General features: G+C 33.5%; 10 protein-coding genes across 10 annotated transcripts; 6 read left to right on the top strand and 4 right to left on the bottom strand.

The window, feature by feature from the left end:
* Positions 1-175: 175 nt before the first annotated feature.
* On the top strand, positions 176-376 carry RO3G_05405 (uncharacterized protein; the record flags this gene model as incomplete). The annotated part of the gene is made up of 1 exon (XM_067659995.1): positions 176-376. One exon carries the CDS (start codon positions 176-178, stop codon positions 374-376), a length of 201 nt encoding a protein of 66 aa, XP_067516096.1.
* Positions 377-1,042: 666 nt separating this feature from the next.
* RO3G_05404 (methylthioribulose-1-phosphate dehydratase) lies at positions 1,043-1,924 on the bottom strand (the record flags this gene model as incomplete). The annotated part of the gene is made up of 4 exons (XM_067659994.1): positions 1,043-1,167; positions 1,220-1,286; positions 1,334-1,706; positions 1,773-1,924. 4 exons carry the CDS (start codon positions 1,922-1,924, stop codon positions 1,043-1,045), a joined length of 717 nt encoding a protein of 238 aa, XP_067516095.1.
* A 176-nt stretch (positions 1,925-2,100) lies between these two features.
* Positions 2,101-3,677, top strand: RO3G_05403 (uncharacterized protein; the record flags this gene model as incomplete). Its single annotated transcript, XM_067659993.1, has 2 exons — positions 2,101-2,419; positions 2,476-3,677. 2 exons carry the CDS (start codon positions 2,101-2,103, stop codon positions 3,675-3,677), a joined length of 1,521 nt encoding a protein of 506 aa, XP_067516094.1.
* A 2,328-nt stretch (positions 3,678-6,005) lies between these two features.
* RO3G_05402 (uncharacterized protein) lies at positions 6,006-7,694 on the top strand (the record flags this gene model as incomplete). The annotated part of the gene is made up of 8 exons (XM_067659992.1): positions 6,006-6,083; positions 6,135-6,378; positions 6,488-6,574; positions 6,637-6,761; positions 6,931-6,962; positions 7,086-7,177; positions 7,230-7,297; positions 7,344-7,694. The coding sequence occupies 8 exons, from the start codon at positions 6,006-6,008 to the stop codon at positions 7,692-7,694; spliced, it is 1,077 nt and encodes a 358-aa protein (XP_067516093.1).
* Positions 7,695-8,009: 315 nt separating this feature from the next.
* On the top strand, positions 8,010-10,438 carry RO3G_05401 (uncharacterized protein; the record flags this gene model as incomplete). Its single annotated transcript, XM_067659991.1, has 6 exons — positions 8,010-8,083; positions 8,132-8,225; positions 8,279-8,383; positions 8,432-8,543; positions 8,602-8,819; positions 8,897-10,438. 6 exons carry the CDS (start codon positions 8,010-8,012, stop codon positions 10,436-10,438), a joined length of 2,145 nt encoding a protein of 714 aa, XP_067516092.1.
* A 2,839-nt stretch (positions 10,439-13,277) lies between these two features.
* On the top strand, positions 13,278-13,835 carry RO3G_05400 (uncharacterized protein; the record flags this gene model as incomplete). Its single annotated transcript, XM_067659990.1, has 1 exon — positions 13,278-13,835. One exon carries the CDS (start codon positions 13,278-13,280, stop codon positions 13,833-13,835), a length of 558 nt encoding a protein of 185 aa, XP_067516091.1.
* Positions 13,836-14,862: 1,027 nt separating this feature from the next.
* Positions 14,863-17,282, bottom strand: RO3G_05399 (ATP-dependent protease La; the record flags this gene model as incomplete). Its single annotated transcript, XM_067659989.1, has 8 exons — positions 14,863-15,501; positions 15,564-16,012; positions 16,067-16,203; positions 16,256-16,359; positions 16,409-16,502; positions 16,555-16,865; positions 16,957-17,013; positions 17,085-17,282. 8 exons carry the CDS (start codon positions 17,280-17,282, stop codon positions 14,863-14,865), a joined length of 1,989 nt encoding a protein of 662 aa, XP_067516090.1.
* Positions 17,283-18,810: 1,528 nt separating this feature from the next.
* Positions 18,811-19,884, bottom strand: RO3G_05398 (uncharacterized protein; the record flags this gene model as incomplete). The annotated part of the gene is made up of 5 exons (XM_067659988.1): positions 18,811-18,819; positions 18,979-19,054; positions 19,325-19,380; positions 19,487-19,585; positions 19,831-19,884. 5 exons carry the CDS (start codon positions 19,882-19,884, stop codon positions 18,811-18,813), a joined length of 294 nt encoding a protein of 97 aa, XP_067516089.1.
* A 473-nt stretch (positions 19,885-20,357) lies between these two features.
* Positions 20,358-21,695, top strand: RO3G_05397 (uncharacterized protein; the record flags this gene model as incomplete). Its single annotated transcript, XM_067659987.1, has 5 exons — positions 20,358-20,494; positions 20,548-20,945; positions 21,003-21,105; positions 21,151-21,336; positions 21,398-21,695. The coding sequence occupies 5 exons, from the start codon at positions 20,358-20,360 to the stop codon at positions 21,693-21,695; spliced, it is 1,122 nt and encodes a 373-aa protein (XP_067516088.1).
* Positions 21,696-22,250: 555 nt separating this feature from the next.
* On the bottom strand, positions 22,251-25,647 carry RO3G_05396 (uncharacterized protein; the record flags this gene model as incomplete). Its single annotated transcript, XM_067659986.1, has 9 exons — positions 22,251-22,259; positions 22,449-23,855; positions 23,907-23,983; positions 24,044-24,094; positions 24,238-24,467; positions 24,527-24,594; positions 24,689-25,237; positions 25,287-25,503; positions 25,610-25,647. 9 exons carry the CDS (start codon positions 25,645-25,647, stop codon positions 22,251-22,253), a joined length of 2,646 nt encoding a protein of 881 aa, XP_067516087.1.
* Positions 25,648-27,125: the final 1,478 nt, after the last annotated feature.

Genomic DNA, 27,125 nt, shown 5'->3' with positions numbered 1-27,125 from the left:
AAACTTCTTGGATCCCATATTCTCACCATTGTTCCATTAACCATAAAATAACAAACACTTCATATGGTATGTAAGCCCAGAAAATCCATGCCTAAAAGGCAATAATTTATATTATATTTTATCCAGGATAAATCGTCAAGATGAAAATTCTGAGTGTTTATGTCCTGATGGCATCATGAGCTACATAAAGCAAAAGCAATCCAATGTAACACTTGGATATTGTGAAGTCAAGCCTGAGGATTGTAATAATGCTGATTTGTTGGCTGATGATTTGCTGCGTCTTGCTCGCTTCTCAAGAAATGTAATGTCCCGCAAAGAAAACAAATTTGCCATGTGCATTCAAGCTGACGGTGAGTGGATAAATTATATCGCTTAAAATGATCCATAAATGAAAAGATTAGTTTGAAAGAATTTTAAAGGCTACAATACTGTTTTTTATTTGTTGCATGAAGTTCGTGCCGATAAAATTGTAATGCAAGAAGTATTTTCTTTGGAAGTGCCAAAAACGATTACCCAACTACCAGATTTACTGCCGAAATTTAATGTATTAAAAAAGATTGCATATCTTTACGAAAACCATTGCGAAGTCAGTTATAACGCCCAAAAAATGTGGATTATATCGATGACTTCGTGGACATGATCAACCTCAAAAAAAGAAAAAAAAAAGATGAATAAGTTTTTTCTCTTCTTTAAAGTTTTAATTGTTCCTTATTTCTTAGTAACATATATTGTATTTTTTTTTATTATCTCAACTCTAATATATATATATATATATATATATTGAATTTAGAATGCTTATGCTAAATTTATTTTTACTTTTGCACGAATCTTTTTAAAAGAATATCAATAATTTCGGAATAAAGTGTAGTTGTTCATTTAACCACGTCTTTCGACAGACGACTTTTTCTTTCTTCTGCAAGTTACTTGTTATATGGCTTAATAAAAGTCAAGCCAATGGTTTATTTATGATTAGAGTACAAAAGACTTCCTTCATAATTACCAAATTTCAAAACTTTACAACTAATTTCTAGCTTTCACTATCCTATTCATAATCAGGTTCGCTTTCAGGCTTTACAGCAGGATCAATACCGACAGTTTTCATTTTAACTGCAATTTCGAACAAATAATCGTAACACTCGGTCATGGTCTTTGCTTTCTCCCAGGATTCTGTTAAAAAAGAATTAATTTTATTCCCATATAAATATATTTCAAGTGTTACCTCCCCAGACATAAACACCGTGGCGACGAACAAGAACAGCATTTGTATCAGGAAACTCTTTCATGGCCTATGTAGATGAGAGTTTGATATATTGCGAAGATAAAATTAACTTACAGCCGCCATTCTATCGGTCAAGTCCTCCTCTTCTGGTGTATTTTCAACAATAGGCACAATCAGTTTATCAAAGTAGCGTAAATTGTTTTTTGTTGATCCAATACGAATACCCTTTATCATTTCCTGATGTGATATCTCAAATGTTTTTCCTGGATATAAAAGGGTCGCCATAACTGCATTTTGAGAGTGTGTATGAATACAGGCTCCTGCATCTCGCATAGTATAGGCATTGTAAAATAAAGGGGTACATGCTGAAGGCTTATACATTGAAGGTTTTCTTAACAGTGTACGATCGTGTAAAGTCATTACGAATAAATCCTGAGACTCCATACGCTCTTTTTGCACACCTGAAGGCGCGATGTAGATGTTATTTCTTTTTTTTTTAAAAAAAAAAAATATATGGTTAACAGTGACAAGTACAAGCATGTTTGCTGCTTACTCTTTTCGAATACTGATACCTCCACCAGTTCCAGTTACCCAGCCCAAGTTATAAAACTGACGACATAATTCAGGAATTAAGTTAGCCGGATGGTGAGGATCTTGACTTTGACATAAAGTGTCAGATTCAGTTGGGATCTTACAGCAGGACATGTTTAGGTAAGAAAGGTAAATTTTATTGACTTTTCTTCCTTTAAAAGCCTCATTTTTTCTAATCGCATCTTTTTTTGAATGACGTATCTATAAATTGAAATTCAGATATTTTGAGAAGATATTTGGATTTGTTACTTTATGATTTTCAAGTATTTGTTCTCCAACACAAAAATAAAATGACTGATGCATTTTGTTCTTCAATGCTGGAAATAGTTACTCAGCGTATCATTCAAAGCTCTGGATTTGAGTCAGCAACTAGCCAGTCAATTAGGACTTTAAACGATGTATTTAGAGAACATTTGGAACTTTTAGGATCTACTATTTCAGCTTATGCCAACTTGAATGGAAGAACAATTGGAACTGCTTGTGATTTATTGGATACTATGGAAGAGCTCTTAATTACACCTGAAGGCTTAAAGGAATGGCTTGCTCGAGAAGGAAAACAATTATCACCTTGTTGGACTGTTCAATCAGATCCTAGTCGCTTGTTAGAAGGTATGTTAAAAAAATCGTTTTATTTTATTATTTTTCATTACTCAAACATCAAGTAGGAACTATTAGAAATGGTAGATCTAATTTTGAAGATGCAATTGAATATAACTTTCAAGATACACCCGAGTTTGATTTACCACTAGACACGCCAGAAATAGAAGATCTTCCACCTTCGCCAATTTTTTCAACCCAACTACCGGATTATATTCCTGCTTTCTTTCCAGAATTTCCTGAGATAAAAGAGGATACTGCAATGGAAGAAGCAAGCAACCAATCGACAATTGACGGTACGCTAAAAGAGAAGACTTACCAACCAGTGATACCTCAAGCAAAATCTACACCTACCGAACCTTTACCGCCCCCATTAATTGTTAGAAACAAAAAGAAGCCCGTTGACAATCCATTTTCACATATTATGTCATTTGAAGACTCGAACTTAGCCACGGAAAGAAACACTGCACAGCAGCCTCTTTCTTTAATAATGGAAACAAACAATATTCATATTGCTAAAGAAGAAAATCAGAGCGAAAAAGAAAGACCGAGAAAGAAATTGGCTTTATCCGTCATTAAAGCATTATCAAATACGAATGATTTAACGCTAAAACTGGGTGAAGGTGTTATTGGACGAGAGGACATATTTAAACTACAAACTGAAAAAGAAGCAGCTCCTGGAAATCACTTATTTATTAAAGATGTTAGTATTTTTGAAGAAATTGTTCGAGATACCACAGATCCATTACTTTTATCAAGATTAACTACACCAAATTTATTAATAGACGTAGCCACAACCGGAAGTTCATCCGTTCCTGCTACACCTACTACACAGCATATGTTTAATGACCAATATTCTTTACCATCCTCTCCACAATCATCTACATCCTATAATGATGTACCCAAACCAAATAAATCATCAAGTATGTTGGCCGCCTTGGCTTCCAACAAGGCTGGCTTGAAAAGAATGGGAAGACCTTTGTCACCCATGTCACTTTCTGAATTTGCCAATGCAAAGGCTAGTACTGGTAGTGTGGATATCAACAATATGCAAAAGACTGGTGATAGTAAATATATTATAAAGAAAAAGAAAATGTTACTCCAGCAGCAACTGTTACAGCAACAACAGCAGTTATTATTACAACAACAACAACAACAACAACAACAACAGCATCAAGAACAACAACAGGATCAGGACCAACAGCCAGACATACAACAGGAAGGTGTAAAGCAAGAAGGACAAGAGAAACGAAAGGAGATAAGTACTTAGTATGTAATAAATGGTTTTTGATTCCTTAAAAAAATTAAGTATACACTGTCTCTCCTTTTTTCTTAACATAAACAAAATGAGATTTTATTTCTTTGGGTAGATATACTGCCTGTAATTACAGTATTTTCAAATGGTTTATAATATACATCTGGCTTCAAGTGCTATTTTAATTTTGAAAATGATTAGTCATGTATGAAGCAAGAATCTTTGTGCACTACGCACTCACACTATCTATCTGCTTAATACAATTACATCACACGAGGATACTTAATACTCCGAAATAAAAAAACTGTCGCCCAACGGACCCTATTAGCTGCCCTATTAAAGTTAATAGGTCTTAAACTTTCGCCCCAAAGGTATTAAAGTTAACAGGAATTATCAGATCTATTATCTTTCGTATAATGCTATATGTAAATCATGTTAATAATGGATTTTTAACTTTTTCGTCTATATGTCACCTCAGAACGCATTCAGTTGAGTTCTCTATACATTGAGAATGCAATAAGTTGATGGATGATTGCGTTTTTAGTTTAAATAAAGCTGAATTTTACTACGATAAACATTGCAAAACAACTTTAACTACATTGTTGAATTTTCTGACATGCGAAAATATTCGTCTACGCAGTCGGCAGAGTAATCATGGATTTTGAAGTGCACAGAGTGATATCCGTATTCATAAGCTACCTGATGGGTGGCAGCTGCCATTATCTGGTAAGGTAAAAATCTGGCTTTGCTAGTAGTCTTGTACTTATACTGAAGAAAGCGGTAATCCTTAAGTTAAATGACTTTAATAATACTGATAAACACGCTTCGGCACATTCTGAAGCGGCAGCAAAAAGTTTTTTTTTTTTTTTTTTTTTTGTCGTAGGTTGGTGATAATAAGAAGCTATCTGCAATGAGATGAAGATGATTCCCGATGCGATCTCGGTTGACAACTTTATAACCAGAAAGTGACCTGATATAGTGGGTTTCTCCGTCATATTCAAGATTAAAGTCTTTCAAAGCAAGAACATATTAATTTGCTACGTTTTGAAACTGTTTAAATTTGCTGAATCGTTCGACTATAGCTGCGTAAACATCGTTAGAGCTCACGTCAATTTTAAAAAACATAGTGTAGAAATTTTAATAGGGTGGAGTTAATAGGGACCATAAAGTAGCATCCTCACAAAAGGTATTAGATATTTAGCTCCGACCTATTAAAGTTAATCTAATACCCATCTGCTCTTATGGTGCAGAATACTGTGAAAAAAAAATGGCATAAAGAAAGCTGTGCATCTCGATAGCGGCGGTACTGATGAAAGCCCTTATTTATTTTGACAAGCCTGTTTACTATTTAAACCAATTCTAAGACATGGCTATACACTACATTTTCAGCAGATTTTCCGATGATTTTTGAAAATGATCCATCTTAGGTTTTGAACAAAATTTGGTGGTAATATTGAAAAAATATAGTTGACATCTCATTTAAACTTAACAAGAGAAACTAGGAGAGTGTAGTAATACTGCATGAACAGGATTTTACTCATTGGGCTGACTTTCTCAAGGGACTTGAAGTGTGGAAATAGATGATATTTTAAACCAAATGCTGCGAAACTATTAAGAAAATAATACATGTTTAGAAGCATCTATCTGTTGATGTGATTTTTCTCTGAAATTACATACTGTTATTTGAGATAATTTAATGTATAATCGCTTAGTTTCTTGCTTTTTTGTCTTGATCACTTTGATTACATAATAAAAATCTCTTTGAGGATGTTAGAGATTGGCTGTCTCTACTAACAAGCTTACTTTTTTTAACACATGTCCAAGGTAAATATTGGTATGAATTTGATGCAATATCATATATTTTTTTTTTTGTTTTGTTTTGGGCTCGATGTGCCAGTAAAGAGTGGATGTATCAATTGATTCTATTATTGACTGGAAATAAGCTTTTATATAAATGAATATAACATTTGTAACTTTTTATGAAGACATGTCTATGATGCATCACTGTATTTTTAGTTAATGGAGTCTGAGTTGAAATACAAGACAAAAAATGGACAAGTGAACGAAATCGAAACGCCATTTGTAAGAATAATGCTAGCGTGCAATATGGATACCTACAACAAGGGGTTTTAATAGATTTATTAGACAATAATATCTTTTTCATATCTACACATGCTTTAAACAAAAGATTTCACTGTATTGATGATTACGTATAATGTCGTTGTTCATAAGATTATATCCGTAAGCTGCGAAATGCGATCCGAAGCTGCTTTAATGTGACTGTCTGATACGTATCTTTTGCGTTTCTCTTTCTCTTTTTTTCTCTTTTTTTTGGAAAAAAAAATGGTAGCTGAACAAGATATATTAAGCTTTTGTGACATTACTGGTGCTTCAACTAGTGTAGCAGAACAATTCTTGGAGGTATATAATAACAAATAATAATAACAAACAGGAAATGAAACTTGTGTAAAGATAGCCGATGGCAACGTAGAAACAGCGGTAACTCTTTATTTGGAAAATGGTGGTGAACATTCGACAAATAGTTCTTTTGCAACTGGTCAGGATGCATTCACGTCAAATCTTGCACAAAATGATGCAATTGAAAGCGGTGAAGGTCAATTATTAGCAGACGAAGAACTTGCAAGACGATTACAAGGTTCACAACAAGTGAGGGCACCTATTGCACCCAAGCGCGATATTCTTGCTGGTGAAGCAAGTGAATTGTTTCAACCAAGTTTTTCTTGGTCTAGCGGAAGCGAAAGCCGACGTATGCTTATAAAATAATCATTCTTGCTTAATTTATAGATAAATACTTTTTGTTTTAGGTGGAATAAGTAGGCCGTCTGTATTCAATCAAGGTGATTCAACTACAGGTTCAGTAGCCAACATTTTTGAAACAACAGAGGATGAAGGTAAATGAATTTTAGGTGATATAACATGCTCTTTTTTTTTTTTTTCGCTGACAGATTAATAGCTCATATTCCTGCTGGAGATTCTTTCTCTGGTTCAGTGGCTGGTTCCAGTAATTCAAAAGCTAAAAGATTAGCTGATTTATTTAGACCACCATTTGATATCATGTTTCATGGAAATTTTGAACAGGTATGTATAAATACGAAAGTAGAATATGATAAATGCTAATATAAAATTATGTAGGCTAGAGAGAATGCAAAAGAACTTGACAAATGGTTAATGATAAATATACAGAATCCAACAGAATTTTCTTGTCAAGTATTTAATCGAGATTTATGGAGCGATTCATTTGTTAAAGACATTATTAAAGAGTCTTTTATTTTCTTACAGGTAAAATAGATTCAAGAATAGAAACAGAGACCGACAATTTTAATTAAAAATTATAAAAAAAAAAAAGTATGGAAATGAAAGTCCCGATGGAAGAAGATATGCCACTTTCTATTCTGTAAATAGATTTCCTCATATTGCTATTATTGATTCTCGTACAGGAGAAAGAGTTAAAGTTTGGGAAAAGCAGTTAACACCTACGAACTTTATGATGGAAGGTACATAGAGACATTATACAGATGTTATACAAACACTAACTTGTTCATAAAGTAACCGAATTTCTCGAAAATCATTCAACAGAAGAAAGAGGTGCAATGAAACGACCTAAAGTGACAAAGGTATATATAAAATATAGTATGACGTGTTCTTATTGATATTGCATAGAGTGTATCTGATATGAGTGAAGAAGAGCAACTGAATGCTGCTATTGAAGCATCATTGAGTAATACGTCATCACCAGATATTGAATCTAAAATGGAAGAAGATGAAAAGATGGTTGAAAGTAAAACGGAATCTGTATTTGATAGTATAATGCCGATCAAAAGAGATGAACCACCTAATGGAAATGATACAACACGTATTCAGATAAGAATGGGTGATGGTAGTAGGGTGGTTAGACGATTTAATAAATCTGATCCAGTTCGATATTTATTTGAATTTGTTAAATTACAAGTTGAAAATCAACCATTTGAGGTAAGAATTCTTAAAAATATCAAAGTAAACTTATTTATGTAAACAGTTGGTATTCAATCGTACACAACTTATCGATCTTATTGATCAATCAATTTCTGAAGCGGGATTATCAAATGCAGCTATCAACTGTGTGCTTAATTGATATGTATTCAATCTTGTAGATTCTGAATGATTGACAATAAATATGTGAATAATAATAATAATAAGTCATTGTGCAATTGTTACTATTGCATTTTACAGCTTATACTTTCACATGTAAATGAAAAAACATGTGAAAATCATCGTATTCCAATGAAGTCACCATCCAAACTTTTTTTTATTCCTTTTTCTTCCTTTCTCTTTTTATTTAATTGATACATGTCTGCCAAACAAAGATTAAATGCTGTTAGACAGCACTTGACTAAAGAAGAATTATATGCCAAGGCAGTCGAGTAAGTATTAAATCTATATTTATGTCATATTAACATGATTATTATTAGTCCTGTAACGAGTATGAATGAAGAAAGAGCCAAGGCTACTTTTAATATTCGTGAATTGACTCATTTACTGGATGGTGGTGAAAAATCAACTTTGGTAGATAATAATTACAATAATAATCCTATTTATTTATTTTTAAAATAAAATAGTTAAAAGAACGTTTTATGCAAGAGTTTGAAAGAGATCCTTTATTTAAAATGGATGATATACATGATATCACAAAGGATGAATTACGTGAGCGTACGATGGAAAAGGTACGATTATTAATGATGATATATAATATGTATTCATATATTTTATAGTTTCGATCTTTAATACATCATCTTTCTAATGAATCTGTCGATATCTTTAAAAAGAGAATGGAAATTGTTAGTTTAATAGATCCTGGCTTTTGGACAAGATTTGGTGTTCATTGTAAATGTTGTATTCAAATTATATTTCACATATTTAATGATTTCTTTATAAAAAATAGATGGTTTATTTGTAGGTGCCTTACAAAGTAACGCTACCTCTGGTCAATTGGGGTACTGGTTTCAAAATGGCGCTCTTTCTCTTTCTGGTATGGTCGGCTGCTTTGCCATGACGGAATTGGGTCACGGATCAAATGTACCTGGATTGGAAACAACAGCTATCTTTGACGAAGCCTCTGATCAATTTATTATTCATACTCCTACACTCACTGCAACCAAGGTACACGTCTGATAAACAATTTCATACAAAACAGAATACAAAAAAAAATCTTTCATGTAACTTATATAAAAGTATAGTGGTGGATTGGTGGTGCAGCTCACAGTGCTACTCATGCTGCAGTATTTGCCCAACTGATTGTTAAAGGTAAAAACTATGGCACAAAATGTTTTGTGGTTCCTCTAAGAGACCCAAAGACATATAATCTCTTGCCTGGTGTGAATATCGGTGATATTGGTAAAAAGATGGGTCGTGATGGTATCGACAATGGCTGGATTCAATTTACTCATGTTCGAATCCCTCGCAGTTATATGTTGATGAAGCATACTAAAGTATCACGTACTGGTCTTGTTAAAGAACCTAAGCTCCAACAACTTACTTATGGTGCTTTACTTCAAGGACGAGTGGCTATGGTGGTTGACAGCGGTAATGTATCCAAAAAGGCTTTAACTATTGCTATAAGATACGCTGCCGTTCGACGACAGTTTTCCAATTCCAATTCAAATATCGAAACTAAATTACTTGATTATCCTATACATCAGCGTCGCTTGATGCCACTGATGGCACAAACATTTGCTATGCTGTTTACCGGATCCGAAATGACGGCAATGTATAACAAGATGATGAGCAGATTAGAAAATGCAAAACCTGAGGACACTGATCTTGAAGAAGTACTCGAGATGTTGAAAGAAACACACTCCACAAGTGCTGGTTTAAAAGCTTTTTGTACTTGGAATTGTCTTAATACAATCGAAGCCTGTAGACAAGCTTGTGGGGGTCATGGATACTCTGCTTATACTGGTTTAGCTGGCATGTATCAAGATTTTGCCGTCCAGTGCACTTGGGAAGGGGACAATACAATACTGACTTTACAATTGGGTCGTTATTTGATCAGCAGCTTCAGAGAAGCAGTCAAAGGAAAGAAACTTTCTCCTGGCGTTGGCTATTTAAACAAGCTAGATTCTTTAATTGGTGCATGCTGCAGTGAAAAGGATGCAGATGCCATTTTGAATCCTCAGACTATAGTAAAGGGTTGGCAAGTTGTTTGTGCTAATGTTGTTAAAAATGCTGCGTTAGAATTCGAACAGTGTATCAAACAGGGTTTGAGCATTGATGATGCGTATGAGCAATGTTCTCAATCAAGACTCTATGCAGCAAAATTACATTCGTATGGATATTTATTCAATCGTTTCCTTGATGGTGTGTCCAAAGTTGAAGGCAATCTAAAAGTCGTTCTGATGGACGTCTGTCTCCTGTATGGCCTTTATACAATTGAAGAAAATGCCGGCGCGTTCTTACAATATGGATATTTTTCACCTACTCAAATGGACTTGATTCGCTTAAGGACAAATGAATTTTGCAGAGCAGTTAGAGATCAAGCCATTCCACTTGTTGATGCGTTCAATTTGAGTGACTACGTGATCAATAGCCCTTTGGGTCGTGCAGATGGAGATGTTTACGTTCACTACTTTGAACAAGTTAAACGGTCCAATCCTCAAAATCCTCATCCTTATTTTAATCGTTTGATTAAACCATTAATTGAACGCGAAATGAATGATGATATTGTAGATGAAGAAGGTGGCTTGGAAGAAGAAGAGGATGAAGATGACGAGATGGAATAGATGATTTTGTAGAAGTATATAGCATGCATATATATATATTATGGTTTAGATACACCCATTTTTTTTCTTAAAAAAAAAGATTTTCTTTTTATATCTTATAACCTTAATCAGAGAATATCTTTCAATGTATTAAAATGTCTGTATATACCCTCCTTCAGATGTCAAACAAGTTTTCAGACTTCAATTTATTCAGTTTACACGTTTCCTATTCTTGACTTGCTTTTTTTTTCTACTTCAGAATTTACACAAAAAAACAAAACTCTGTAAAAATAGATTAATAACAATCTACACAATTATAAGTTTTATTTAATTACAAAACGAATATTCATGCACTTTTTGTAACCTTGTTATACGAACAGGTTTCTAATCTTGAATAAGCTAGGTATGTTCATGATATCATTCGACAGTAGAATGACTGACTTATACTCAAATTTAATCTTTGGTATACTTTTAATTCACTATCAATGAAGTAAAATGAATTATTACAAAATGAACCAAGGTATAGAGGATAGTTATTTAATTATATGTAATAGGAGATATTTAAACCGTTATGATGTTATCAGGAACAATGTTTTGCAATTATATTTATTAATACAGTATACTTTATCATGTCAAAAAAAGAGATAATGGCATTTATTCATTTGTTATGCTCTATAGTTATACCATGTTCCCATTTTTAAGTTTATGTCTATATGTAGATTAAATAAACAAATTTTTGAATGTTCTTTAAATAGAATGTTAGACTTTTTACCAATGAATTTCTTGAGGTAGCGAAAAGGAAAATAGAAAAAATTATAGTCAGCTTGTATCATCAGGAACAGGTCTTCATATTAGAATTTATTCATGCTAGATCTACAGCTATAATTAATCAAAGTAACTCGAAAAGGATTAAATACTTGATACAATGATATTAAATAAAAATACAACTTTTTTCAGTCCCGCTGAATTTTATAATCTTTTTGTTTTTACGAGATATCACACATCCCCAAACTAACGGTCAAACAGAAAAAACTAATTCAATTTTGGAACAGTACCTCCGCATGTACCTTAGTTATCAGAAGGATGACTGCGTCTCGTTGTTGCTGTTAGCAGAGTTCAGTTACAGCAACACTATACATTCAAGCACTAGGCGTTCCTCTTTCTCGCAAATCATGGTTTTCGTTCTCGCTTCTGAATTTTACATAAGGGCACCGATCCAAGTATTGCAGCGACAAGCGAAAATCTGTGCAATACACTTCAAAGCTTTCATAAGGATCCTCAGGATGAACTCATATTGGTCCAAAAACAACAAGCTATGCATTACCATGAGTACCATCGATCGACTCTAAGCTATAAAGTTGGGGAGTATGTCTATCTGTCTGATAAAAATATTAAAACTTTACGTCCTTCGGAGAAATTAGACTACAAGAGGTTGGATCCTTTCAATGTATACAGTCACAACTTTTATTGTACAAAAAGTTAAATGTTTTACAAATAGTATGAAGTTTAACCCGTAAATGCATCTATTAAATTGAGCTTTTAAAGTCGTTGCTATGTTACGAAAATGCAGATTTAATATGTATGGGCTACTTCAAATACTTTTTGTTAAAGCTTTATAAGAATGTACCTGGACTTTATGTTAAAAACAAAAGCTATATCTTCTCCAATTTCCTCGATATTTTGAACGATTTAAATTCAAAAGCACTCTATTAAACAAAATTTTCAAATTATAAACATTTATCGTTTTTGTAGCTGTATGCAACTAATTACTGTAAGATCAAGAGGGTAATAATTTATTCATTCACTCTAAACTATGGTATGTTTTTGACTTGCGCGTACGTGGCACATAATAAAGATGTGTAACTCTTCAATTCAAAAGGTATTAGTTGTATCTTACATTTAAAGACTTTGCTATTCCTTTAGTCAGTTAAGAGTCTTTTAATTTTAGTTTATTTTACAGCTAGTAGTTCTGGAAACATACAGGAAAACAACGGTCAAAGGATATTATGTAGGCACCGGGTTAATGCTGATTCTTATTATTATCATTTTGCTTTTTTTAAGCATTAATTTATTAAGAAAAAAACAAGTTTAGAATGAAGTTCATACTTGTTTTTATTTCATGTATATAAATATCTATATATATACATTTCTTTCTCAAGTAGTCGTGTATATAGTAACTTAACATGGTTACAGTCATCAAAAAAAATAGTCGAGGCCTTGTTACTGATTTAAAAGTGTATTACGTAACACAACATGTTTGTCCCAAATTTTCTATTGTGTTTATTATTTTTTATAAAAAAAAAAAAAGAAAAAGAAAAGAGAACTGTGAATATTCTTAATACAAAAGTCAAGCATGAGAGCTATCAACTTCTTTACAATAAGTTTTGTTAACCAATGCTCAAGCTGATATAGGATTTATAAATTCAATCCGTAATACATTGTAATAGCAATATTTTACTTTTTTTTTTTTTATTCGTTCCATAATGTGAAGCCATCAATTCTTTTTTTTTGGATTTGTACACTTAATCATTTAAAGAGATCTCGATCAAATGCATGGATAACAAAATAAAAGCAAAAAGAAATAAAACACATTACTTTCTACTGTAAACGCATCTCCTGCAAGGAATGAAAGTGACCTGAGTCTGTACTGCGGAGAATAAAAAGGTCAATTGGGACTTTTTTTTATCTGAAATTCCTTTTAACTCTCTATCTCTCTTTTTCTTCCTCCTTTTACCCCTTTCTTTTTTAATATTTAAAAAAACGACTTAAAAAAAGAGATACAACTATTCTAGAAAGCATAATGAGTTATCGCCTTGCTTTATATATTACTGCTATTCTATTACTATTCATATCTGTAGTAATGGGTCAATCCACAACAGCAACAACAGATGAAACAAACACTTTGGCAACTTCACTCACTTCATCTTCATTACTACCATCAGAAGCAACATCTTCATTATCGTCGACTTTATCTTCTACTACCTCAATTACTACCATGAATACTGCCAAACCATCAACTACTACAGATTATTCTTCCTCTCCATCGATTGCCTTTTCTCCACAACCAACAGTGCAGGGCACAGGTTGGGATCCTAGTGGTAATTCTTCTGAAAAATCTAATGAAAGCTGGTTGAAGACACACAATAGATTTGTGTTTATTATATTTATCGGTCTCATCGTGATTGGCTTAATACTGTGGTATATCATTAAAAGTGTAAAAGGAATGCGTAAAAGATTAAAAGAAGAGAATGAAGCGCATTTGTATATGATGCAGCAGCAACCACCCTCTGCTAATACTGCTGCTGCCGTTGCTGCACCTCGACCTATTCCTGACAATCATGAATGTGCAACACCTGTTTCACCACCACCTGCGTACAAATTCGATGATCATCCAAATAATAATACTAACCAACAATAACAAGGGAATTAGCATCATTAAGTTTTATATCATAATTCCTTGTAATATATTTATATATCTTCTTTATATGTAAAAATACATGAAATAATAATTACTGGATTTCAAATAAACATTGTGATCTTTGAATCATTACCTAGCTTGATTGGTTAATGCCATTTTGTGCCTCCCAAAAATAAAACACTGCGTTTACATAACTTGTACAGAATTTCAGAAAAAAATATATACAAACAGAGTATTCATAATCTGTTGTTAGCATGTGTATCAAGTACAAATACAATATAGCTAATACTTTGTGTAATAGAATATGTGGACTTTAGTTTTTTTTTTTTACTTGTACTGTAGAAGGATCGACAAGGTTGCTATAGATACTTTAAATGGACATTACGCAGTTTTAGAATATTTCATTGGTTACTTCAGAATTCATACTTCTTAAAAGCCAGCTCTTCTTTTTAAAGAAGTTAACCTCGACTCTTGAGTTTTAAATGCACTTTGTAATATAGCAACCATAAAGCTTTACTCATAGTTTAATGATTTAAGTCAAAAAAATATCGTTTGAATGTTTATTTTGGTTTCAAGTGTATTGATTTAATTATTATGAATTATATTAAAAAATAAAAAAAACAAAATAGACAATTTATGTAAAATAGTAAAGCATGTTATATCAAAAGGAACTAAAGCTGACCATAGATCTAATTGTGGCTATAAGAGTATCAAATTATATGACATATACTAACCTTCTTTTATATTTTCAATTGTATAAAATAAAAGCTTGCTTGTTTATATGCCATTTGTATCAACTATTATTGTTGTCTATAAATGTACATGAATTCTCATTCGGTCTTGAACTTAAAAAAGGGAAAGGGCGGTAAATTATAAACAATGCTTCATCTTAAAGCATCAAACAAACTCAAATAAATAAATAATTCTATATATGCAATAAACAACATCCTTTTTTTTTCCCACTGTTATTTTGTTTGTTTATTCAGTGATTTTTTAATCAGTTTAGAATATAATTTGCATTACTTTATTATAGACTACTTGTATATCTTTGTTCACAACGTAAAGAAGTATGTTCGAAAGCGGCTTCAATGACATCCCACATAGATTTACAATATATAAAAGATATACTTTTTTGAATGCTCGCAGGAATTTCATGCTGCACATCTCGTCTATTGGCAACAGGAAGAATGATTTTCTTGATACCTGCACGGTGTGCTGAGATCACTTTTTCTTTGATGCCTCCTACAGGCCGTACTTGGCCACGAAGTGTGACTTCGCCTGTCATAGCAGTTGATCTGGAAACAGAAATTCCGGATAGTAGGGACATGATGCACGTTGCTATCGTGATACCTGCAGAAGGACCATCTTTAGGAATAGCACCACTTGGCAAATGTATATGTAAATCCAAATCCTTGAAAATGTCATCTTTTGGTGAACTTGTTAACTTTAAAGCAAAAGCATTGGCTTTAATCCAAGAAACAGCTATTTGAGCAGATTCCTTGATTACATCACCAAGCGACCCAGTCAGTTTGAGATTACCATTGCCTGGCATCACATTTGCTTCAATTACCATGGTACCCCCATTACCGCTTCCCGAATAAGCAAGCCCTGTGATAATCCCTGCCATTTCTTCAAAATCATTCACATCGCTCTCATAAATCTCTTTCTGTAAGCATTAAATAAAAAAGATATGAGAAATGAGGCATAAACTAGATATTGAAGACTTACACCAAGTATGCGTTCAATGTCTTGAACATAGATAACATTATCAAAGCGATTCAGCTTTCCAGCTTCTTCCAGGACCACATATTCTCTGCACTTGTATCGACACAAACTAGCAATCAATCGTTCCAATTCTCTCACGCCACTTTCTCTTGTATACTTTTCAGCAATATACAAAACTACTTTATCTGATATTTCAATGCCAGTAGTAAATAATCCATGTGCTTCTATTTGTTTTGGTATTATATGAGTTTGAGCGATAAACAATTTTTCTTCAAAAGTATAACCACTGAGCTGAATAACTTCCATACGATCTAATAAAGGAGGGGGTATAGTATCTAAATTATTGGCTGTAGCTATGAATACGACTTGAGATAAATCATAAGGGATATTCAAGAAATGATCTTTAAAACTAGAATTTTGAGCAGGATCAAGTACTTCTAGTAAAGCAGCAGCTAGAAATAACCCGATGAGAAAAGAGATGGTCTAAAAGAAATAATAGGATTTACCTGGATCTCCTTGATGTGTACCTTGAACAACTTTATCAATTTCATCTAATAGAAACACAGGGTTTTTTACACCACACTGACGCATCCCATTGATGAATAACCCGGGTAAAGCACCAACATAAGTACGACGATGACCCCTATATTCTTGTACATTTAATATGAATGCGCCCTGTCTCTGTTTATACGAACCTTATTTCAGCTTCATCCCTTACTCCGCCTAAGGATATTCTGTGGAACTTTCTTTGTAATGCGGCTGAAATTGATTTGGCAAGAGTCGTTTTTCCTACGCCAGGCTTTAAAGTAAGGTTAGTTCAAGATTTATTTTCAAATAATGATCCTTACCGGACCAACAAAACAAATAATCGGAGGCTTTGCGTCACTCTTGACCTTGAGAACAGATAAATATTCAATAATTCTCTTCTTAACATGCTCAATGCTAATAAATGTTAGTACAGTTGAAAAGGGTGGGGGTTTATATAACTATTTACCCAAAATGATCAGTTTCAAGTTGATCTTTAGCAAAAGATATGTTGATTTCTTTCTGTTTATGTGGCATAGACCAAGGTAGTTCACTAATGTATTCAATATAAGTTCTTAACACATTAGAATCCGAAGAAGAAGCAGATAGTTTTCTTAATCGATTGAGATCACGTTGAACGTTGGACACAACATATTCAGGCAAGTTTGCAGCATTTAATTTTTGAATAATATGAGCAAGGTCATCATCATCTTCACTTGAGATATCAAAATGGTAAGGATTTTTTTCTTCTTTATGACACATGGAAGCAATTATGTTTGACTAAATAAAAGAAATGAATTTATTTATTTTTTGTTTAGAAAAAAAAAAAAAAAAAAAAAGAGAGAGAGAGAAAAGAAAGTAAAAAATTTACCTGTTGTCGTATATAAAATCTTCTTCGAATAGAGTCTAATTCCATATTGTCTAATGTCTTTTTATAAATAAATAAGTTCTTTTGTTTTGATTTTAATGCATATGAATTCCGAAATTATTTTTATTTACCTGTAAATAACGAGTTACTGTGTTTTTAATGTTTGTTAACCTTTCTGTTAAATCTATAATTTCTAATGCATGTAATTTTTCACGTATTGAACATTCAGTTAGGCATAACAATAAGTTTGCTACATGAGAGATCGGATATCTTTTTATGGCTTGACAAAATTGATTTAATACTGAAATGGACACACCAATAGACTTCATTTTATTTACAAATGAATAACAGACGTCTATGAAATCATCTATTATTTCTATATTATCTCCATCAAAATAATGACTGAGCTCCACTTGAAATGAGTTTCCACCGTCTACACTTGTTACATTTTGAATACGTGATCGACAGACCCCTTGAACTTTTAATACGTGTCGATCAGGTAAAGTTTTATCGAATTCAAGTACTTTTCCAACACAACCAAAATGAAATAAGTCATTTTCAATTAATGGTATACAAACGATGTATTCTGGTGTTCTTTGTAATAATAGTTTGTCGGATTCTGATTTTGATAATACATAATGTGTAATGATAGAAGGTAATAACACTTGGTTATGTAAAGGTAAAATAGTTAGATTGTTTGGAATTGAAGATATATCAATAAACATGATTAAGAAAGTAAAAAAAAAAAAAAATATAAAAAAGAAAATAATTAAATACTCTTCCCTCCCCTCTCCCTTTCTCAAATAGAAAAAGTAACCTTTTCTTGTGATTGTGTACATCAATGGCTTTTTTTTTCTGCATTTATTGTGTATGTGTATATGTATGTATGCATATATTCGTGTAACTGCGGGTTTAATATGAATAACTAAACAAAAGGGGCGATAGATAGAATATCACTTTTATTGAATATAACTTTATTTTATAGACATTTCATTATCCTTCATCTTTATGTTATAATGTATGAATTCCTATTTACTATTTGTATACCAAAAGAAAGTGTTTATATCACTTTCATGAACCTGCTTTTTGAAGTCATGTCTGTACTTTGTACAATAAACATTAAAGGTTTATCTTTTTATTTTCTATAATAATAATAAAGCATAATATTTAGTATTCAATACGATATACCTCAGACATTAGACTTCACTTTCAAAAAATGTTGAGAAATACTTTTATAAAGAAATTATTCTAAAAGATTGTATCTTTTTTTTTTTTAAAAAAAAAAAAAAGAAAAAGGTATTATCAATGTCTTGTTAAGACTCAAATTCTTTAAATTTTACTGCTGTACAAGTTCTCGCTTTCATGACTATGACACCTGATGAGAGCGATATTGAGGGAGATGTTTGTCATATTATAAAACACACACACACACACACACAAATACATTCTATATTACAGCAATAATTATTTTATTTGTACAAGAGTGTATTTGAATACAAATAGCATACTGATTTACATAAAAATTAGGTTTTTCCTTTAATAGATAAATTCCAAATTGACGATCAAATCAATTATTTGGTTTTGGTATAAAATTCATTATTTCAAAGTAAAAGCTGATATAATTGTTATACTGGGTTTTGAATAAATATTTAGACGTACTTTTTTCTGCTGGGACGGATAGATTTTTTAGTGAGACGATTTTGAATTAATTTAAGATGAATAAAAAACTTGGCTGGGACAATAAGGATACAGCCGTATCTATGGAAATACATTCTGGCTGTCCACCCGTCATAGAGGATGACCTTACGGTAGACACTCTTTCTCAACAATTCTGCAATCAACAGATTTGGCAGGAATTCAAGTCATCTAAATTCAGACAGATAGTAAATTTCTACCTCTATCAATCCAAGGTCAATGTCCCCAAAGTTCGTCTAAAGTTGTTTTGGACTACAAGTATGCTCCTTCAAGCACGTACAGTGTGGTATAGGGTACTTAACTTTAAGCTACCCACGATGTCCTACTTACACCATATTCAAACAACTGATTCCAATCAATGTCGATTATGTCAAGATCACGAAGAAACAATGGAACACTTTTTGATCTTTTGTTCAATCAAATACTCAATTTGGAAATCTATAATTCACAACTTCTATCCTGACTTCAATCTGCGACCCGCATCAGTATGGTAGTTATTTCGTTTTCTCAAACCTCCAGATTGCTTCCCTAGTCATTTGAACCAACATCTATTCATAGTTGTGTCTACTTCATTATGGTACATGTGGTACTTTCATTGGCAATTCGTCATCCACAACATTCCTTATCAACCAAATCTAACCATCTCCAAAATTATTTCGCAAGTCTCTATACTTACAAATGAACATCCTTTGATCGAATAATTACACTGGTTTCCTTTCCGTTTTGATAATACTATGTTTCTTTTATTCTTATATTCCAGATTTACTCTTTGAATAATAATCTAGTCACACCGCTCCGCGATGTGTGGCTCCAAGTTTAATAAAATAACTTCTTTTACCAAAAAAAAAGTATTATTCTCGCTGTCGTAGTACTTCTCGTTCTTCTCGTGTTGGTCTTTCAAAGCTGCAATTGTATTTGTTATCTCTTCAAGAAAACTCTAAACAATTAAATTAAACTTGTTATTATTGCTCCTCTTCTCGATTGTTTAGGATTAGAACTATACCTTCAGGCTCAAGAAAAAAATTGACCAGAGATACTAGCTACTCTTCTCTGTTACTAAAGTCTTCACTCAGCAAGATTTTTAGCATATTGCATCGACCATAGTCGGATATGGTAGCCTAGTTGGAGGCAAACAATATCATTAGTAAAAACAAAGGAAATGTTGCTTTTAATACCACTTACCGCTTGGCTGAACAAAATACAACTTGAGCTTACTAAACTCCTCAACTGATACATGCTTGTATTGATCAGCTATCGTATTAAGCATTGAAAGCAAAGCAAACATGCCTTTTGAGTTGTCAAAAGTTGTCTTTGCATGGTCTTCATGACCAAAAGCGCCTGCTGTTTCCAAAATAAGAACTTCTAAATCCATATATGTTTCCAAACGAATGATACCATCAGCTTTATATATCTTTCGCTTGTCTGTCTTTTATCCCATTTTTTTCAGCTGGGCAGCCATTGATTTAAGCACATCTCCTCCAAGAACAAAATTTAATTCAAAATCGTCTCACTAAAAAATCTACCCATCCCAGCAGAAAAAAAGTACGTCTAAATGTTTATTCAAATCCCAGAAAAACTTAGTGTCTTTTGTTTGGAAGAGGTCACAAAGCATTTGAAGCTTCATCTCCGCCATCAATTTCTTTTTTTTTAGTACTTTTTTATTATATTTTTTTAATCTTTTTTTATAGTTTATTTATTTCTTGCATAAAATGGGGTTTCTTATTCGATCATTAAACAAACAGCAAGTTTCAACTGGCAAATGGTTTGCTCACCGTAGTTATACATCTGATGTTACTGCTAGAGCCATGGTTTTTTCGGATTATGGCCAACCTTCCAAAGTTTTAAAGTAATTTATATTTTTACGCGCAAATTTTATATTCATTCAACAAAATCATGTAGAATGCATTCCTATCGACTTGCTCCTTTAACGTCTAATACTGTTTATGTCAAATTCCTTGCATCACCTATCAATCCAGCAGACGTCAATATGATTCAAGGTGCTTATCCTATCAAGCCTACCTTTCAAAAATTAGGTGATCAAGAATTAGCTGTAGGTGGCAATGAAGGACTGGCTGAGGTAATTGCTGTAGGGGACGATGTCAATCATTTGAAGGTTGGTGACCAAGTAGTGATGGCAAAGACGGGTTATGGCACATGGCGCACACATGCTGCTGGACCAGCTTCGGACTTTCAATTACTGCCCAAAGTGGATGTATCCATGATTCAAAAGGCAACCATGACTGTCAATCCCTGTACTGCTTATAGGATGTTAAAGGACTTTGTTCAGTTGAATCAAGGTAAACATACTATTTTTTATGTCTTATTGCTTGAGCTAATTACATGAGAAAAATTAGGTGACTATGTCATTCAAAATGGAGGAAATAGTGCCGTTGGTCAAGCTGTCATTCAAATTGCCAAAGCATGGGGTTTAAACACAATCAATATCATAAGAAATAGGTAAACAAAATTTCAAACAACAAATTATTAAAGCACAAAAAATAGACCCGAAATTGATCAGCTTAAGCAAGAATTAAAAGATCTCGGTGCAACACATGTTGTTACAGATGAAGAACTTGGTAGCTTTGAAACAAGAAAACGTATCAAAGGCTGGGTGGGTGATCGTCCTCCTCTTCTGGGCTTGAACTGTGTTGGTGGTAAATATGCTACTGATATGGCAAGATATTTAGGGTATTAAAAAAAAGAGAAGGACAAGTGTTAAAAAGCATGCATATACTCATTTTGAATACAGTGTCAATGGTCAATACGTTACATACGGTGCAATGTCCAAAAGCCCCCTATCACTCCCTGCTTCGTTATTAATATTCAAAAACATTTCTTTCCACGGTTTTTGGGTTTCTAAATGGGCTGAACTCCATAAACCAGAGGAGCGATATGCAATGTTTGAAGACATCATGAACTTGATGAGTCAAGGAAAACTTAAAGAACCAAAGTGGACCAAAGTTGATTTTGAGGATGAAATAATGAAGAAATCCGTTGATTTGGGTATTTCAGGCTTTTCTTCTGGTAAACAAGTGATTGTGTTTTAATAAAATAAAGTATTTTTTTCAATGAACTAATTGTTAACTTTTTTTAATGGATATTTTTCTCTTTTCTTTTTGTAAAAGAACAATAATAAGTGTGTGCGTGTGTGTGTTTTGTATGTATAAAATATCGTAAGAAGAAAGATGTTATATACGGGAATATAGGAATATTAAATAGACCACAGCATCAAATTCTTTTCCTTTTGATGATGACTTGCTGATGCGACCACTGTTTGTCCTCCAATTGAACAACATGCTATACTGACAACCATACCAGATTGCGTACCTGCTTTTTTAGGTTGTGATCCTGGTACCCCACATTGCCATATAAAAATATCTTGGTATCCTCCATATAATATACGTAATTTTTCATTAATTCCATTTATGAATGCACATCCAGATATTTTGCTCTGTGGAATATGGCTCATAACACATTTCCAATGTGAGGTATCATATACACAAATCTTGTCTTCAGAAGATGCCACCAAATAGTTTCCATCCGCAGACCAATCAAATGAGCAAATATTCTTACCGTGGTCAGTTGTAATCGTACGAATCGCATTATCTCCACTATTATTCTTTGTAATATCAATAATGTAAATTTGGTTGCCTACTGCACATGCAAGAACTGTTACAGTTCTTGGATGAAAGCGCATTGGATTAGGTGAAAATCCTGATTTGGACTGTGTCTTTTTAAGCAAAAAAAAAATTAGTTTTTTTTTTTTTTTTTTTTTTTTTTTTTTTTTTTAAAATAATTACCACTTTAAGTGATTTCTCGCAGCTTGATGTCTTCATATTCCACACCTTTAATTCTCCTTCAGCATCAAGTGAACAGATTGTATCGGATCTATCAGGCGCAAAGTCAACTGCAGTCACTTGAGCTCGACAGTCCAACTTGACCATTTGTTTAGGCATATTATCACCATTGCTAGAAATGGCTAATCCTACATCCCATATACGCAATGTCTTATCATAAGAAGAGGTAGCGACCAAATTACGATTATCTGTGCTCCATCTAGCGCATGTAATGTTGCCTGTATGACCATCCAATGGGTACATCATCTTCTTTTCTTGAACACTCCAAATCATTACTTTCCTATCATGTCCTGCACTAGCCAGCCATTGCCCATCCACTGAAAATGATACAGTAGAGACCTTATTGGTATGTCCTGATAAATCAGCATAAAGTTGCAGATTACCACCTGTTCCAGAAGCAGCATTATTGCTCCCATTATTTCCAGTAGGTACACCCATGCTACTATCTAAATCAATGCCACCACCCATACTAGCTAAAAATCCTCCACCGAAAGGGTCAAGTTCATTTCCATCACCAGCCATAAGCAAATTCTGTTCGGCATTTTCATCCCCAGAGGCAAACATTTCGCCAAAATCACCTGTGTCTCCCATCATGAATCGTTCCAAATCAAATGAGATGACATTATTCGAAGGTGGTGGTGGTTGTGGTTGCTGGTGCATAGGTGAATGTGCTTCAAGATTTGAAGGTGATCCCATATCATTTGGGTTCCACCCCATACGCTGTGTATTGGCTTGTTGAACTACTTGTTGCGGCGTTTGCTGCGGTGTCTTTTGTTGATTTAACGCGTTTCGGGTCATTTGTGGAGACTGACTTGCCTTTATTTGCTGTTGTTCAAAGCGCTGTTGTTGCTGTAAGCGCTGCTGCATGGCTATATCTTGCTGATTCATGACATGTGGGCTCATAAGATGTGGTAGTTGCGGAGAAGCTTGCTGTTGAGACGCATCATCTGTTCTTTGTCTTTTTTGAGGAGGTTGTTGCTGCTGATTTTGCTGTTGCTGCTGCTGTTGTTGTTGTGCAAATTGCTGTTGCTGGTTTTGCTGTTGCAAAGAAAGAGACACTTGGCGGCGCTGATATAAAGCCATGTTTTTTTTCTTTTCTCCTTCAGGAGAACCTGTTGGATTACTGCTACTTCCTGCATTTGGGCTTTCCACAGAAGCAGGCGGTGTTTGAGAACCTTGTTGATTGTTATTAGTCATATTTTGCTGCTGCTGCTGCTGCTGCTGCTGTTGCTGTTGTTGCTGCTGCTGCTGTTGTTGTTGTTGCTGCTGCTGTTGTTGTTGCTGCTGTTGCTGTTGTTGCTGTTGCAGTATACGTTGTCGAGTTCGAAAGGCCTGCTGCTGTATCAGAAACTACCACATAATCTTGAACAACAATACTTATAAAGTTTTGACTTTTTTTACCTGCTGTTGCTGAGGTGTTAACCCTCCAGGAGGCATTTGACCTTTACTCATCATTTGCTGTGCAAGCATTAAGTTCACTAAACCACATAAGCAATAAATGAATAACAGTGATTTTATTTAATAGTGAAATAGATTACCATCTCCATTAAACGCGCCATTCATTAAATTAGGATTTTGCATATTACCGACTATACCCATCTGTGCTGCAGGCCCCATACCCCCAGGCATGCCTGCCCCAGTAGGATTCATATATTGTCTTGGCTGCCCGTTAACTATATATTCAAGCATCAGTTCTCTCTCTTGCTTTCTTTTCTTTTTGGTATATTATTACCTCCGGGACCAATCATACGTTGACTAGGATCTATTTGAGGACTTTGACCCATTGGATGATGCTGTTGAGGTAATTGTGCTTCTTGTCTTTGAGGTGTCATCTGCCCTATAGGTGGCTGTCCTTGTTGCTGTTGCTGCTGTAGCATAGCATGCTGTTGCTGTTGCTGTTGTTGAAGCATAACTTGATGTTGCATGTGAAGTCTGGCTTGTTGGTTACCAACCATCATATTACTATAGAAATAAATTAAAAATAAGAAATCATTCAACAGTTTTTTTTTTGTTTTCTTTACGGGTTAGTTCTCAAAATATTTTGCTGTTGTTGCATATTGATCCTTCTTATATGTGCAGTAACATTGGCCTTTTTATGATATTTAGCAATAATAATAATAAACAAGTAGAAAAAGAGAGTCAAAACCACGCTTATTTTTATATTCTCTTCTTTTCCCTTTTACCTTTTCTTCAGCCGTCAACGTACTCTGATCGCGGCCTGCCAAACCACATGCATTCATGGCAGCAACAAGTACGCTATGATTTCTTAGCATTTGTTGCTGCTGTTGAGCTTGTTGTAATTGTTGGTTTGTCATGGGAGAATTAATCATTGCTTCGCCCACATGTGGTGTCTGTGGCTGTTGTTGAGCCATGATTTCAGCCCCTCTTTGCATCTGTCGTGGAGAAAATGAAGGAGACGAGGTATGTCTTACTGGCATATTATTTTGCGATTGCTGAGGCAAACTTGTGGTCATACTTTGAGGTGTATTTACAATATTACTGTTACCAGTATTATTTGCATTGGTAGGAGGAGCCATTGTACCATTGTTAGGCAAAGAAGCAGGACTACTCGATGGAGATGGACGAGAATCTCGTGACAATTGCTGGTGCTCTGGCTGTTGCTGAGGGGATCGCTGTACCTCAGAAGCTCTGCGTTGAGCAGTTTGATGTAAGTTAAATTCCTTTGCTTGCTGTATAGCTTCTTCTCTTTTTGCTCTCAAATAATCGTGATACTACGTACGACAATTAGTCTTGTTTCTATATATGAAAAGAGAAACTTACCTCATCATTTGTACTAGCTTCTTTACTGGCTGTTGCTTCCTTATTTTTAGCATAATAAACATCCCAAAACACACTCCACCAATCAGACAAAGAAATATCGATAGGAGGAGATTGATCCGTATTGATACTGACTTCAGTAGAAAATGCTCTCGCAGCTTGGTGATACTTTTGTTTTTTGAAATAGTCATAAATGTACAAATGCAAAAGATCCGTTGACCTAACATCTACAGTTCGTCCATTATGCCTAGTTTTTCTTGTTAATTTCAAGCAAGCTCTTAGGAGATGTTTCAACACTCTCCTCTGTATATCTTTGTTTAATTTACCCATCCCAGGTACTTCTCCTGTTTTGCGATTGAGCCATTTTAAGAGAGGAAATAAATTATTGAAACTTGGATGTAACTAAATTAGAAAAAAGTTTGTTAAAGTCTGAACATTACCCCTTTTCTCAAAAAAGGATATTCTTAATTTTTTTCTTCTTTTGTTGAACAAAGGAAAAAAAAAATGAAATAAGAAAATATAGAAATGAAAAGTAAAAACAATACATACGTGAAGACTAAAGACTAACCTTGGAACTTTCTTTAGTTTATATTTTTTTTAAAGATAAAAAAAAAAAAATTAAAAAAAAGGAGAAAGAAAAGTACGAGGAAAGAAAGAGAGTTCATCGGCGAGCCAATTTTAGACGTCACTCGATTCGCTGAAACAAACAAATAGAGTGACCATAGTATCCTGCTTAATTTTTAACCTCTTAATCAACTTTGAACAAAAATTATGTTATATAAGTGGTGTAAGTATATATCGCTTTATTGTTATATGCTTCATGTGATTGCCATTTGAACTGTAACACAATACTTTAACAAAAACTTGATCCCAGATATACAAATACCTTTTCTAGCCTACATCGAAAATGTCGCGTAAAAAATGATATAGCAAGCATTTTAACTAGATTTTTCTACCTCTTTATACAAGTAATATAACTTCGAAGTTGATTAAATAGACTATTTCTTTTTTTGTTAAAAACAAGAATGTATTATTAAAGTGGAGCGTGATTTATTAATGTTCCTTTTTTCTTAAAACATGTGTATATTTATGCCATATGCAAAGATAGTTAATCTACCAAGAATAAATGATTAACTTTTATACTTTTATATAATGAAAATAAGTTGAACACTTGTTTACAGTACGTGTTCATGCCTTTTACGAGATTTTGAGCTGAACATGTAATTTACATGCGTGGGGAAGAAGAATCTTTGGTTTTTTAAAGATTTCATCGTATAAGCTGACTACATTTTTTTTATGAAACCTTACACTTTATTTAAGTATTTAATAGCTTTGCTTAGTCCTTATGGGTTGACCTTCCAGAACATTACATGTTCAATCGAGTTGTGAATACGCTTACTGTGAACGAAGGTTTATAGCTATGGAAGCTGTTTTTAATTTCTACAGTGTTACTCCTATTACAATATATTTTAGAATTTCTTGATCTCTGTTAATATTCTATTGATTGATGCAGACAGCGTTTTTTTTTTTTTTTTTTTTTTTTTTAAAAGTCTTTTGTCGATGTTTTCATTGACCTAAGCTTACATTCAAAGTAAAGCTGCATTTCTCTCTTTCGCCTGCGTAACTATTTTATAACTCTAGAGGAGCTTTATTGATCACATATAATGACTGATACTCTACTGTGTTAAGTACATATACTGGACGCTATTTCATACTAAAGTCTATATTTTATAAAGCCACTGTATTAAAGTACATGCTTTTATTCACGAAATGAGTTTGATAAAAAGATGCAACAGATTATTGCATCATAGTTATCATGGAAAAATTTGATCTGTTGAAAAG

This window comes from Rhizopus delemar, genomic scaffold (genome assembly GCF_000149305.1).
Source record: "Rhizopus delemar RA 99-880 supercont3.3 genomic scaffold, whole genome shotgun sequence".
Classification (NCBI taxonomy): domain Eukaryota; kingdom Fungi; phylum Mucoromycota; class Mucoromycetes; order Mucorales; family Rhizopodaceae; genus Rhizopus; species Rhizopus delemar.
The sequence above is the reverse complement of the archived record's forward strand: the minus strand, read 5'-3'. Positions and strand labels throughout refer to the sequence as shown.